General features: G+C 33.3%; 1 protein-coding gene across 2 annotated transcripts in view; it reads left to right on the forward strand.

Moving 5' to 3' along the window:
* Window positions 1-12,234, forward strand: part of MTF2 (metal response element binding transcription factor 2) — a 60,579-nt gene extending 48,345 nt beyond the window's left edge. For both annotated transcript variants that reach the window (XM_039838855.1, XM_039838856.1), the window contains 6 exons: window positions 2,119-2,186; window positions 3,700-3,870; window positions 7,533-7,638; window positions 7,759-7,811; window positions 7,924-8,028; window positions 9,824-12,234. In XM_039838855.1, coding sequence (XP_039694789.1) covers window positions 2,119-2,186; window positions 3,700-3,870; window positions 7,533-7,638; window positions 7,759-7,811; window positions 7,924-8,028; window positions 9,824-10,181 — 861 coding nt within the window. In that variant the 3' untranslated portion in view covers window positions 10,182-12,234. The remainder of the gene's footprint in view (window positions 1-2,118; window positions 2,187-3,699; window positions 3,871-7,532; window positions 7,639-7,758; window positions 7,812-7,923; window positions 8,029-9,823) is intronic.
* Window positions 12,235-14,099: the final 1,865 nt, after the last annotated feature.

The raw sequence follows: 14,099 nt of genomic DNA on the forward strand, positions 1-14,099 counted from the left end.
GAGCAGGTTTTTTAAATATATAGTTTGTAAAGATTTAAAAAGCAATAAGGAAGAAACACTGACTTATTAGTATAAATCATTTAAATACCCGGATTCTTTTTTGTTATGGTTAGCAACACTGGTGTGTCAAATGCTATGGACATGGTGTAGACATAGCATAACTCAATTTCATGTAAGATTGAAATGTGAACTGGTTAAAGTAAAAATTAAATGGATTTGTAGCTAATTGAATGATAGTAACAAAAACAGTCAGTAGCTTGGGAATATTTGTGAGGGCGATTCTAATGGAGAGTTCTGTCTTTGTCCCTACCCTAAATTCAAGAAGGATGACAGAATCAAGAGAAAAGATCATCTTGAACACTGAGAAAACAAAATCAGATTAACAACAGTTATAAAGCTCTGCCTCTAGGCTTAAATACACAAACAGTACAGAGGAAGCAGGTATGATAGGGGATACTTGATTTGATAGATGTTCATCCTGATTGGTTTGAGTTTAGGTGGGTGGGGGAATGAAGAAGAGGATGGAATTAGTTAGCTAAAGCTTAATATGAAATAATCATGTGATGTTGCTGCTAAAAGCTTTAACCTAATCTTAGACATAATAGCTGCTGTCAAATATTTGAACTATCTTGTAAAAGAAGGAATAGAAGAGTTCCAAGAAGGAAGGTTTCATCCACCTATGGAATGGGCTCCTTTAGTAGGTCCCTCCTCGGCTTTCATTAGTGTGTAGTTAAGCCAAGGTTGAATGATTATCAGTACTATAAAAGGGATTGGTGGAAGCTTGATGGAAGCTTGAATTAGATGGACATCTAGGGTCTCTTTTAAGCTTTAGAGCTCTATTGATGGAAGTTTGAATTAGATGGACATCTAGGGTCTCTTTTAAGCTTTAGAGTTTAATTCTGTTGTTTTTCCTCTAATAGAAATTCTCTGTCATTGGACACTTCACAGATTACAATAGGAGAAAGTAGTATGGAGGAAGGAGTATGGAGGAAGGAGCACCAAACTATTTTGTTTGTTTGTCTTTATAAAGCACGTAACATTGGCACAGAATTGGCTCTCAATAAATGGTGAATCAATGGACTGATTGTCATTGGGGTTCAGGTTCTGGTTTTCCCAATAACCAGCCATGTGAATTTGAGCAGTTCATTTAATCTTTATATTTGTTAACTAATCTGTAAAATACAGAGTTGGTGTAGATAACTTGATAAGTCTCTTCTACCTCCAACATTCTATTTTACAGATTTGTTTCCTCTTTTTGCTGGTAGCAGATCAGAGGTTTGGGAGTTTTAACTGGTAAAGAACATAACTGGTAGTAATTTTGAAAGTCAGCTGTGATATTTTAGAATTTTTTTTTAAAGTTTTTGTGGCATTAATTGAGGATGGTCCATTTATAATTTAGAATCTTTTTGCTCTTGGACCCCAGTCTGTAAACTTGAAAGAAGAGGCAGAAATGATTCTGAAGGGGAAGCCCTTTTGAAACAAAATAGAATGTTTTTTAGTATTTAACATTTAGACTTTAAAATGGATTGTGATGTTAGGAAATTACTGAGCTGTTTTAGGTTTTAGGGCTGGCTAAAATCTGTAATTGTTAGAAAAATAAATCCCCAAAATTTATAATAGTTTTTAAAATTACAGAGATTATTGTTTTGTGCTAATATTAGAAGTATTGGGAAATAAAATGATATGTTTCTCATTACTTTTTATATTCCTCCCTATACCTATGTAGTAGAAGCTTTTGTGGTTATCAGAGTAATTCAAATGTATTATTTCCCCACGTTATAGAATTAAAATAAATTTAATAATAACTAATAAAAGTTCATTTTTGTATTGTTGTACAGTTTCCAGTTCTTTCAGTCATATCATTTGATCCATACAATTACTAGTGAAGTAAGTAGTGCAGGATTTATACTCCTCTTTTTATAGGTGAGAAAACAAGCCTTGAGAAGTTAAATGACCTTATATCACACAGCTGGTCAGTGAGGACCTAGAATTAGAACTTAGATTTTCTAAGTTCAGTCAGTACACTTTTCCTCTACATCACATTGCCTCTATCTAGCATCTGTATATTTCTAATTGATGTCATTATAGTGCGTTAAATTGTTTCTTGATACTTCACAGCTGGCAGACACACCAAAATCTGAAAGATATGAACATGTTCTGGAGGCATTAAATGATTACAAGACCATGTAAGTCAATTTATTTTATGTATCCCTATGAAGGAGACATTTATTAAGTGTTAAAGAATAATGGCATTGTTTAAGAATTGTGGGGTTTGTGTATAGAACTAGTACATACATTTTAAAACTTTCTAATGTTATATTCTTTTCCAGTCAGACTAGAGCATTGACTCTCAAGAGTTGGAAAAGGGAAGACCAGTCCTATGGGAATGGTAGATGGGAGACATATCAGTATCTCAACAGAATTCGGCCTGGTCATTTGAGAAAGCATAGTCAGTAATGACTTGTTTTTATAATGCAGTCTACAGAGAGTAAAATAAAATCTTGTTAGCTGGTGGGAATATGCAAAAAATAGGGGAATATTTGTAGAGAATATGGGTTTTTAAATGATCGAGATCTTTTACAGTTAAGATTTGTTATTGCCATGAGTTATGGAATAGTAGTATTAGTGGTCTAATTTTTTGATAATTAAGTGATATTGTTTGACATTTTCATGTCTAAATCTTTTTATTTTAAACCAGTATATGTGCATTTCTTAAAAATATTTTAAAAATGCAATACAAGTAATTTTTAAAAATGTATATGCTGGCTCCAACCAATTATTGAGTTATATTATAAAATTTTGTAACAATTTTCTGTTTTTGAACTTGACAGCATTTTGTCATTAAAATTTATTATAATTATTAGTGGCTAGATCTTTAGGTCAGTTCAAGAAGCCATAAAGTAACTGAGCAGTTCCTGTATTGGTAAAAATACTTTATGAGACAATGAATTTTATAATCCAATTTAGAGTGCCAGAAATAAATCTGTTCCTGTTATGGTAGAAATGAGGCCCCCCTCTTTTAATCCTATGTAAAAGTAGAAAAGCAATCTAAATATTTGGTAGTGTTTCTTTTGGCTAGACAGACATAGTAAGATAGATTTTTTTTTTTTCTAAAAGCCTTTGGTAATGGGCTAAGGAGCATATTTTTCAGAGACCCAAGCCAACACTGAAATAACATTTCTCTGCTCCAGGTTATTTTCAGTTTCAGATCTGAAGCACTAGATATTTTTATTTTCTGGGCCTCTAGGATTGGTCTCCTACTTTTCTTTGACAGTGCTGTTACCTATTACTTTCTGAACAGGATTTGTCACAAATATACCTGAAGTAGAATTCTACACCTTTTTAAAGATATTTTTAACAGATGACACTAAAATATGGAAAACCATATTGAGACTAAACCACTCTGTACTTTTCTTTCCTTTAAAAAGTTAGATGCCATGTTTTAAAAAGAAAAGTGGACATGTGCTCTTTTCCCTTCCTTTTGATCCTATCCCTCCCTCGTATTCTCCCATCATATCCTCCTGTGGACTGGCTCTGGGACAGATAAAGAATTCAGGAAAGCAAGGGGAAAGAGTGAGTTTTGTAATATTGGGTGGACTTTCATGTATAAAGGCTTTATATCTGAAAGTTAAGAGCTAGGGTCTGCTATGTATATGTGTTCAGCTTTTAAATTTTTAGTTAATTTTTTTAAAAATTTAGGTTTATGTCTGGGAAAGAAATAAAGAAGAAGAAGCATTTGTTTGGGTTGCGAATTCGTGTTCCTCCTGTGCCACCAAATGTGGCTTTCAAAGCAGAGAAAGAACCTGAAGGAACATCCCATGAATTTAAAATTAAAGGCAGAAAGGCATCCAAACCTATATCTGATTCAAGGTAAAAGTTGATCCGTGGCATAGTTTTTCTCTTTAGCTTATATGTAACTAAAAATGTGTGTTATGTAGTCTCGTTAGTATATTTGAAAGTACAAGTGGCAGTTACCCTGATTTGTTTTTTAAAATTTTTTGCTTAAGACAAGGTACAAAGAGCTAATACTAGATTTTTTTTTATTTAAGATCTTGGGTTTTATAGGAATAAGCCTTATCGATTTGGTTAGCAAACAGTTTAAGTACTGGCCTGTTTATTTGTTCGTTTATTTCCCATTCATTCATTCCATTTATCAAGCACTTTTCTGTCAAATTTCTGGGGATATAATAACAAACAAGAAAGACTTTCTTCTGTGATGGGGTTTATGTTATAGTGGGGAAGAAAGTAAATTAATAGAGATCATGCTCGTGCTATTTAGGGAAAAACATACAGATTTAGATTTGGGATGAATAGAGATGAAGGGGTCTACTTTAAGAAGGAGGCTTGAAAAAGGCCTATTTAAGCTGAGGCTTAAAGAATGAGAAGAGCAAGGGGAGGAATGCTCCAGGTAGTAGAAATAACAAGTGTGAAGGCTGTGAGTCATTTTCTAAGAACTCTCAGAAGGCTTGTGAGGTATGAATGAGTAGCATTAGATGTTGGAAACGTTGGGTGGCACTTGATCATGTAGTCTTGTAGGTGTCATAAGGACTCAAGAGTTTTCTAAGAATAATGGGGGACTATTTAAAGATGTAAACAGATTGGATTATCCTTAAAAGTACCTCTTTGAGTGCTGTTTAGAGAATGGTTAGGTATAGAAGTAAGTAGAAGAAAGAGAAAATTAAGAATCTTGAAGTCTTGGTAAGAAATGATGGTTGCTTGTGCAGAGGTGGGTGGTAGTAGTCAAATGGAGAGAAAATAGATTCAGGATCTCTATTGGAGGCAGAATTTATTGGCTTTGCTAATGAATTAAATTTGCTAAAGAAAGGGAGGAATATAGTTAAACAATGCCCACATTTCTGGCTTTAGCAACTGGTGGGTGATGTCTGTTACCCAGATCTGAAAGAATGGAATTTGGCAAGGTGAATGAAGTTTTCTTCTATTTCATACTCATTGAGCGTGAGATTTTTAAGTGGGATATCTAAGTGATGATGATGTTATATATAGGCAATTAGGTGTGTATGTCAGTAGCTCAGGAGAAGTCAGGACGTATGATACAAATTTGGAAGCCGTGAGAATGAATGAAATTACCTAGAGAGAGAAACAGACAGAGACAGAGACTGTGGCTCACAACAATGCCCTGATATCAGTTAGAGATTTAGAAGAGGTGAAATTAAATGAAGGAGACTAAAAAAGAATCAGTGAGATAGAAAACCAGGAAAGTATTGAGTGTCATAAAAACCAAGAGACTATGGGTTTTAAGAAAGATGGGTGTATTAAACTATTGAATGTTTTAGAGATGGATTAGATGAGAGAAAAATGTTTACTGGCTAAGATAACATTTTGTTATTAGTGACCTTGACAAAAACAGATTTTTGAGAGATAAAGATGAAAGTCAGATTGAAGTGAATTGTAGTGTAATTGAAAATGGCACTGCCCAATTTACGTGTCAGAACTGGGCTTTTTCTTCTAATAAGGGGCATAGACTCAAATAGTAATGATAATAATAAAGAAAAAGGAAATAATTTAAAGTGGAAAGAGTTTTTGTCTCGATTAGTTTTACTGCAAAGAAAAGTAGCTGAATGGAAGCTGAAGAGGAAAACGGGAGTAATCAGGTGATGGTTTTTTAGTTAGATGGAAGATAATTGGAACCTGTTCTATGTGCTAGTAGGAATGATCCAGTGGAGAATAGATTGGCATAGGAGATAGGGGAAGTAATTGAAGATATTGTAAAGTCTTTGAGAAGCCAAAAAGGGAGGGATTTAGAGCCTAAACATGGGAGTGGCCTTTGATAGGAGGATTTACACCCTCCATTGAAACGGAGTGTAAAAGAAAATGGGTACAGAGGCTCGTTCTGTTGTAGATTTGCCATTTGGAAGATGACTAAAGTGCTGATAGCTTCTGTTTTCTCAATGAAATAATGAGGCAAAGATAGCCGAGAGGGTTGTGCAGAGAGGAAAATTTAAGGAGCAAATGAAATGTATGAGAAGAGTTAATTATAGAGGGTCAACAGTACTTCATATTCGTTTGAGTTTGTAATAAAATAGATACTACTTCAAGGTTTTTTTCCCTGAAGGAAAGAATATTTCTATCACTTTCAGATTTTATTGTTAATACTTTGCTAGCAATTGTCCATATGATGAATTAGAAAAAAGGTTTGCACAAACTTTCTTATTCCTATCATGATATTGATAGGACACTTCATCTGTGGTAGCTGTTGGGTTTTTATTTGTTGCCAACAGGTAATAGTTCAACTTTTTAAAAAGGCATTCTTAATCTTAGTTCCTTCTGGGCTCTATGTATGAATTACTCCTTTTAATCTGAGAGTACTTTCTATAGTCCAGAGATCTTTTATAAATGGTATATTGGTCATCTTTCAAAAAAGATAATGTATTGCCCCATCCACCTTATTCTTGAGACTTTTGATTATAGTTCTAGTTATGCTTTGTTCCTCTAGGTCCCCTATTTTCTCTTGTACTTCCACCTTTATTCTCCACCCTTAGTTTGGTGTTGGGAGGGGTAGTCTTTCCTACTTTACTCCATTTGCTTCCTTCTAGCCTATTATGTAGTATTGTTCCTTTTCTTTGTTTTTAATTGAATTTTTCTGAATAACTTTCTTCTAGCACTTAACCCGTTTTATTAGCTTGCTTGTATACAGATATGTCACCTTCTAACTATATTGTGAACCCCTTAACACAGGGACCATCTTTATATTATTATCTAATATCCCCTTTATGTGATAGTTAATGTTGAATAAATGAAATAGATGTTCTTTATATTATTTGCCCTTTTTTTCTTCTATTGGTTAGAGATGTCTTTGACTATTTGCTTTTTTCTTGTTGTTCCTTTGACACTTGCCTTTATGTCTCAAAAATAGTTTTCTAGTTCTAATTTTGCCCTTTGAATGACTACCCTATATGAGGAATAAGGTACCTTTACACTCAGGCACCCTGTGCTTCATTCTCTTTCTGATCAACATCATTCAAGAATGTGTGTGTGTGTGTAATTTAGATATATCTATTTAAAGGCAACCTGTATTTATAGCTACTGTATTTTAACATAAATACTTCCTGGCTCTAAGAGGTTAACTGCTAAATTCCTAATCACTTCTAGTATTAAATCCTTGAAACATCCCCCAAGTACCCACGTAGTAAGAATAAGTAACTGAACTAAATAACTGAACTTCTAGGAGTTTTGAACTCTTCTTTCTGAAATAGTAGTCTTTTTTTTTTAAGATGGTATATATATTTTTACAAGTATAAAAGAGAACATTTTTAAACCTTTCATATGTAAATATCTCTTAAGTCAAAAAATATTTAAATTAGAATGTATTGTGTACTTGACTAAACTTGTATAGATTTAACCTGTATTTAATTTTGTTGTTTTTATATTACCATTAATTAAAAAATATAATAATTGTAACCTAATTATTACATAGAAAGGAATATGACAGTGTATATTGTCCACCGTTTTTTTGTTGTTGTTGTTTATTTTCTTTATGCAGAGATTAAATACATAATGGTTTTATGTTTTAGGGAAGTAAGCAATGGCATAGAAAAAAAAGGAAAGAAAAAATCTGTAGGTCGTCCACCTGGCCCATATACAAGAAAAATGATTCAGAAAACTGCTGAGCCGTCTTTGGTAAGATAATATGTTGGTATATGTTCTAAGCAAGAAAGAATGCTTGAATTACTGACAAACTTATTTTTTCAGCTTACTTTAGAACTGTGCTTTTAAGTATATATTTTTTTTATTTTCCAGGATAAAGAATCAATTTCAGAGAATCCTACCTTGGATTTACCTTGTTCTATAGGGTAAATAGAAAGTTATTTTCTCTTATCCTAGAAACTTTCTTTGAGGGGGGGAATTAGTATTTATATTGTTATGTAATATAGTCGTTATACCATTTAAATTCTTTTGTCTCAGGAGAACTGAGGGAACCGCACATTCATCCAATACCTCAGATGTGGATATCACGGGTGCTTCCAGTGCAAAAGAAACTACCTCGTCTAGCATTGCCAGGCATTATGGGTAGATATTTATGTTCTTATTCTTTATTAATTTTCCTGTACACTCTTTTTCTTTGCGACTGATCATTAATGAAATGTGTAGCAATTGAAAATGATACAAGTATGTCTTTCACCTTTTGAGAAGCAATCCATATGTAGACTCCTTAGGTTGTTAATATTCATCTGAATATTTTTGCTTTTCAGAGCACAAACATGAAATATTTCTGATCTGTTAGGAAATATGCTATGTGCACAGAGAAAGAGGTATACTGACTGTGCTGTTTTCTGTGAGACCTTTTTATGTTTTTAATATATAAGTGTGCCTTGCTTTAGGAAGACTTTTTTTTTTTTAAATCTGAATCAGGAAAATAAATCCTTTTGTTAGTAAAAGAACTTTTTAACTCAGGATTTTTATCAGTAGCAGACTTCTCTAATATTTTGTTTAACCTGATTCTTCAGAAGGACAACTTTTTCCTAAAGTATGATTTATTAGTCATGAAAAGTTTTATTTATTTGGGGTCAGAGTTATGAACTTCCAAGTTTTATACTTCTCCCTTTAATTTTTGTTCCCAATTCAAAAACTGCTCTTCTAAATAATATAAAATTCTAAGTGTTTAAAGGCTTAAAAGGTAACTCATTTTTAAATGAATCATGGGTAATCATGTGAACTATTTTTTGGCTTCTTACTAAGCATTGTGCTAACCTTTTTGTATACATTGTTTTATTTAATTCTTAAAACAATCTTTCAAGTCGTAGGTCCCTTTATTTCCATTTTGCAGATAAGGAAACTGAGACTTAGAGCAGGGGTCTCCAACCCCCAGGCGGCGGACTGGTGCCAGTCCATGGCCTGTTAGGAACCGGGCCGCACAGCAGGAGGTGAGCGGCAGGCTAGGGAAGTTTCATCTCTATTTGCAGCCACTCCCCAGCGTTATCTTCACCACCTCAGTCCCACCTCAGATCATTAGGCATTAGAGTTTCATAGGAGCACTGCCTGTGGTGCCAAAAAGGATGGCGACTGCTGACTTAAAAGGTTTTAAGTAACAAGCCCAAGATACCATGTTTGGCAGATATAACAGAGCTAGGTTGTTAACTCAGGTAGTAAAATTATAAAGTCTTTGAATTTAACTTTCATACTCTATTCTCTCCTCGTTATAAGGTTGTAAAATCAATTTCTAAACTGAAAAGCACCTCAAAGATTATCTAGTTCAATCTCTTCACTTAATCTTTTTGCTTAAAAGACACAGAAAATAAGAGATTTAAATTGGGCTAGTATCACATAAAGCTAGACCCAGGGTACCCTAATTCTAGTTTATGCGTATTTCAGTTTGTTACATTGCTTCACTTGGCCTTGAACTGGTCATAAGAGACCTTTTATTCTAGTTCTATCATCTGTTTAAGTACATGGAACAGTGTCATATATATAGTAGGTGCTTATTAAATATTTTCTGCATTGAATGAATGAATGAATGAACTATTTTCTTTTTAATGATAAGACAAAACCTGACTTACGAATAGGGCCTCTTGGTAAGAATTTGCCTTGTTGGCTTCATAATTCAAATATATCCTCTGATTCTTTAAGCTTAATAGAACATAGTTAAGGAAGGAAAGCTCTTCACAGGTCAGCCCCAATAAAGTGAGGGAGTCTAATGAAGGCGAGTGATAATCCACTTACATAGCATTAATTGTTTTAGTTTAATTTTTATGTAAGCCAGGGTATATACTTAAACAGAATGATAAGAAAAAAATCAGAGAACCTATTGTGTGGGAAGAGGATGCTTATAAGCTCAGTAGACAATTTTGGCCTTTCTGTTTTACAGTTTATCTGACTCCAGAAAAAGAACTCGTACAGGAAGATCTTGGCCTGCTGCAATACCACATTTACGGAGGAGAAGGGGTCGTCTTCCAAGAAGAGCACTCCAGACTCAGAACTCAGAAATTGTAAAAGATGATGAAGGCAAAGAGGATTACCAATTTGATGAACTCAACACAGAAATTTTGAATAATTTAGCAGATCAGGAGTTACAACTCAATCATCTAAAGAACTCCATTACCAGTTATTTTGGTGCTGCAGGTAGAATAGCATGTGGTGAAAAATACCGAGTGTTGGCTCGTCGGGTGACACTTGATGGAAAGGTGCAGTATCTTGTGGAATGGGAAGGAGCAACTGCATCCTGACTGTAGGACTGAACATTATGTTCACTGCACTCTCATTTTCTGTAGGTACAGTTCAAAGCTCTAAAGGAGTCTGGCTTTTACTATCTTTCTTAAAAAAAAAAAAGTCAAAAAAATTTACAAAAGAAGATGATACTAGCCTTAACATGTACTTGTCAATGTTATGGATATTGTCATAAAAAGATATCTTTTAAAAATCAGAACAGAGACTTACTTTTTTAAATTTAAGATTTGTAAAATGTTTCTGGGATAGGATATTAAAAACGATTCAAACCCATGCCTGGCGTTAGATAATTTTTCTCATTATTCCATTGAGTCAGTTTTTGTGATTAGTGGTTATCAGAGAAAACAGATCATGTAGATATATAGCACAAGTATTTGAAGAAACATTGTCTGTTTTGTTACCAAAATGTTGGAAAAAATTTATTTCAATACCTTTTAGATTTCATAAAGTGCAGTGTATATAATGCCTACTAAAAGACTGTAAAATATTGAAATTTTCTTTCAAGCAAAGTGTAAAAAATATATTGAGCCTGTAAATTGCTCTGTGACTAGACTTCATTGTCGTCTTAATATATTCTTTGCATGTGCATATATATACACATGTGTATATATATGTGTGTGATTATGTGACCTATGCAATACAAATTATGGGAATGGGCAGCTTTGGAGTATATGTCCCATAATTCTTTTATCAGGAATAGTTGCAGTATTTACACAGCAGCATTTCTTCTCAGGCTTGTATTGGGTGCTGTTGCTTGCTATGTATGAAGAGAAATGTGTCAAACAAGTTTAGTGTGTTCTGAAGAAGGGTGTGAACAACAGTGTTCATGGGCTTTTAGAATGCTTTTCTTTTTCAGTCCTTGTTAACTCAGCTGTTCAGTACCTAAAACAAATTCAAATAATATGAACATTATCTCCTACTAGAAGTAACGTTTTCAAGTTTTCATGGCACATTATGATTGTAAATGTCTCTCAGTTTTAACAGTAAGTCTATAGGAATCCCGTGAAGATTCCTGAAATGTCTGTAGTAACTGTTAGTCATGTTGAATAAGTGTAGTATGAACAAAGTATTTTATTGCACAGGGTTAACAAACAGTATGCTGCCTGCCAAGGCTACTGCTGTTTTATTACAACATTACCTCTTGTTTTTATAAAGTGTACCAAGATTTAAATTGATAACTTTATTTTACATGTAAAAAAAAAGCAATTTCTTTTATCACCAGTGTTAGAGTTGTCTTCTGTTTCTTTATGTTTTATTTTGTTTGTTTTCTTTTTTAGCCAAAGAGTAAACAGAAGAATATTCTTATTTTGGTGGCATCCATTTTACTCTTAAAAGTAATTAGTGGATTTTAGCTTAAAAATTGGGGAATTTGCTGCCAAAATGAAAAATATGTAAAATGTAGTGATTACAGAGCAGTAAAAATGTGGGTTAGTACTTATTTATTCCATTGATTGATTATTTGACTGTTTATAAAGAAAGTTGCTTTATGTCTTTAACATCTTCAAAAGATGATTTTTCCTTGTCACATTATAGCCAAAAGAAGCAGAGAACTTCGTTGTCCTGCATTAGGTTCCTGGTTGGCCAGGTATAAATGAGCTTTACAAAAGTGCAAATTAAAAACTGTCACTTCTGTTTACCTCCACCAAAACTTGATTTTCCCCTAGCTATTAATTTAAAGTTGCCTTTCCTGCAGCTGCAATATTTTGAATAACACACAGAGTTTGTGTTGATTTTGAATGTTTGTTTATATCTAGGGGTAATGGAAAATGTAAATCCCGTGTAACCTTACTCACTCCACCTGTATCATATTATTTCATTTTCCCCAAAGTCCTTTAATTCTAACTGAACACCAGCAGTATTTTTAGTAACTCTTTCTTTGGCATACTTGGAAGATGATTTATTAAGCTGAACTGTCTTTAGACGTAATTATGTGAATGTCTGTTTTATTTTATCATGGTGGTTCACATGGCTCTGATGTTCAGTTTGTATTTTTGGAATTGCTTTACTTAGAATTAAAACAGACCAACATTAAATGTGTGTATTTTTTAAAGAGCTAATGAGTTTTGCCTTTGTATTTGCTTGAAAATACACACTGGTGCAGTAGATGACTACTTTTATTTAGCTAGGGAGCTAAGTAAGGATTTTCTAATTCCATTGTAAATATGTTCATTTGAATCAATCTTTATAAAACTTTGTTTTCATTTTCCTCTTGTCCCCAAATAATATTAATAATTATTCACCTTAAATGACCCTTTAAAAAAACTAACTGGTTAGCCAGCTCGTACAGTTTATGCTTGAAAGACAGTGTACCTCCCTCTCTCTACCCTATCCTTGAACTTCAAAAAATTCAGACTTTTCAACTATGTTTTCTTCTTACTTATAAAGGTGTCAGGATTCACATGAAAAAAAATTGTTTTTTTTTTTTCCTGAAAAGCTTTGCCCCTAGGCTACAGAAAGAAAAGATGTAAAAATAGTACACCTTACTCATTTCAATTCCAAACAAACATTTTTATAAATACCCTGATAATAAATGATAAATATGGATTCTTAGTCCCTTAGGTGATCAAACAAGATCATAACATGAGTTAGAGTTATTGTATAAATTCTAATGTCAGGGTGGTATTTGTTATTGCTAGGTATATTTTGTTATTAAATGTTTAACAGAAGTGAATGTTCACGGATATGTGAGTCGAGGATACCTCTCTCCCCTCTTTTATTTGTAAGGTATGTTTAACTATGCATGTTTGATTTCTATTATATATACAGAAGGTTTTATCAGTGTTGGGGGTAGAACTAATTCTGTTTTTTGGGATACTTGATTGAGTTTCTACTAGATACTGTTTTTATTGGAACACGATCTGACTTGAATTAATACAGTAGACTTTTATAATATGGTTCTAGAGTTGTTTGAATGAGGATGCGATGAAAAGGAAAGATGCCTGTGCAACTTTGGGAAATAGTAAAAATAATTCCCTGTTTGTATGGAGAAGTTTTCCTTTTAATTATATTTGAGTACCTCTACGAATATGCACTCTGAAAAGTCTCCTTTGGTTTCTTCTGTGGCAGTTGGTCAGTCAGTTTCCTTTCCTCAGGAAAATAAAATGATGGTTAAATGTAAAGTGAGAATTTTATATATCATGGATTCTTTTCTAACTAATAGCAGTTAAGAAACCAGATGTCTGATATAAATTTGAAGACTGAAGAAGCTATGAAAGCCAGCTGGCTCACTGAATAACAAGTAGATGGGTGCCAAGTACAATATTTGTAACTTTTAGATTATAATATCAAGATATCTTAAAGAAGTGGCTAGATCAAAATATTATGCTGTCTTTACATTTGAAATTAGAATAAGACTGCAGATTAACCAGCTCACCCTTTTTTTCTTCCCTCTCTTCACTTCTCCCCAACAGAATCCCCATTTGCTTGCTCCCCTTCCATTTTCTCTTTGTTGGAGATGAATATTGAAACTGGATGATTAGTAATAACTCTTCACTTTTGCGATATCTTCAATGTGATGTCTCTCTCATTCAGGAAAAATTACTTCTGGATTTAAGCAAGCAAACAAATGAACAAAGCCTTCCTAGTTGATAAAATGTACTTGATAAAACCAAAATGTATTTTGTCATTATCATTAGCCTGATTTCTGTTCCTTATGTGTACCAAAAGGTGATTCAATCTTTTTTTTTTTTTTACCCCTATAGCATACTTTCTTAATGAGGGTAATGTAGTCCCTAAATAGGCACAAATTGATTCATGGTTTGAAGGGATAGAGGGAGCAAGAAAATCTTAGATAGTTTTTTTTTGGCCCTCCAAAGCTTAATTCTACCTGACAAAAATGTTATTCCTTTGTAATTAATTACTTACGTTGAGCTTTCTTGAGTATCACAAGAGCAGTACTGACATTGATGTCGTGGAAC

The sequence above is a fragment of the Pteropus medius genome, unplaced genomic scaffold (genome assembly GCF_902729225.1).
Source record: "Pteropus medius unplaced genomic scaffold, Ma_sr-lr_union100, whole genome shotgun sequence".
Classification (NCBI taxonomy): Eukaryota; Metazoa; Chordata; class Mammalia; order Chiroptera; family Pteropodidae; genus Pteropus; species Pteropus medius.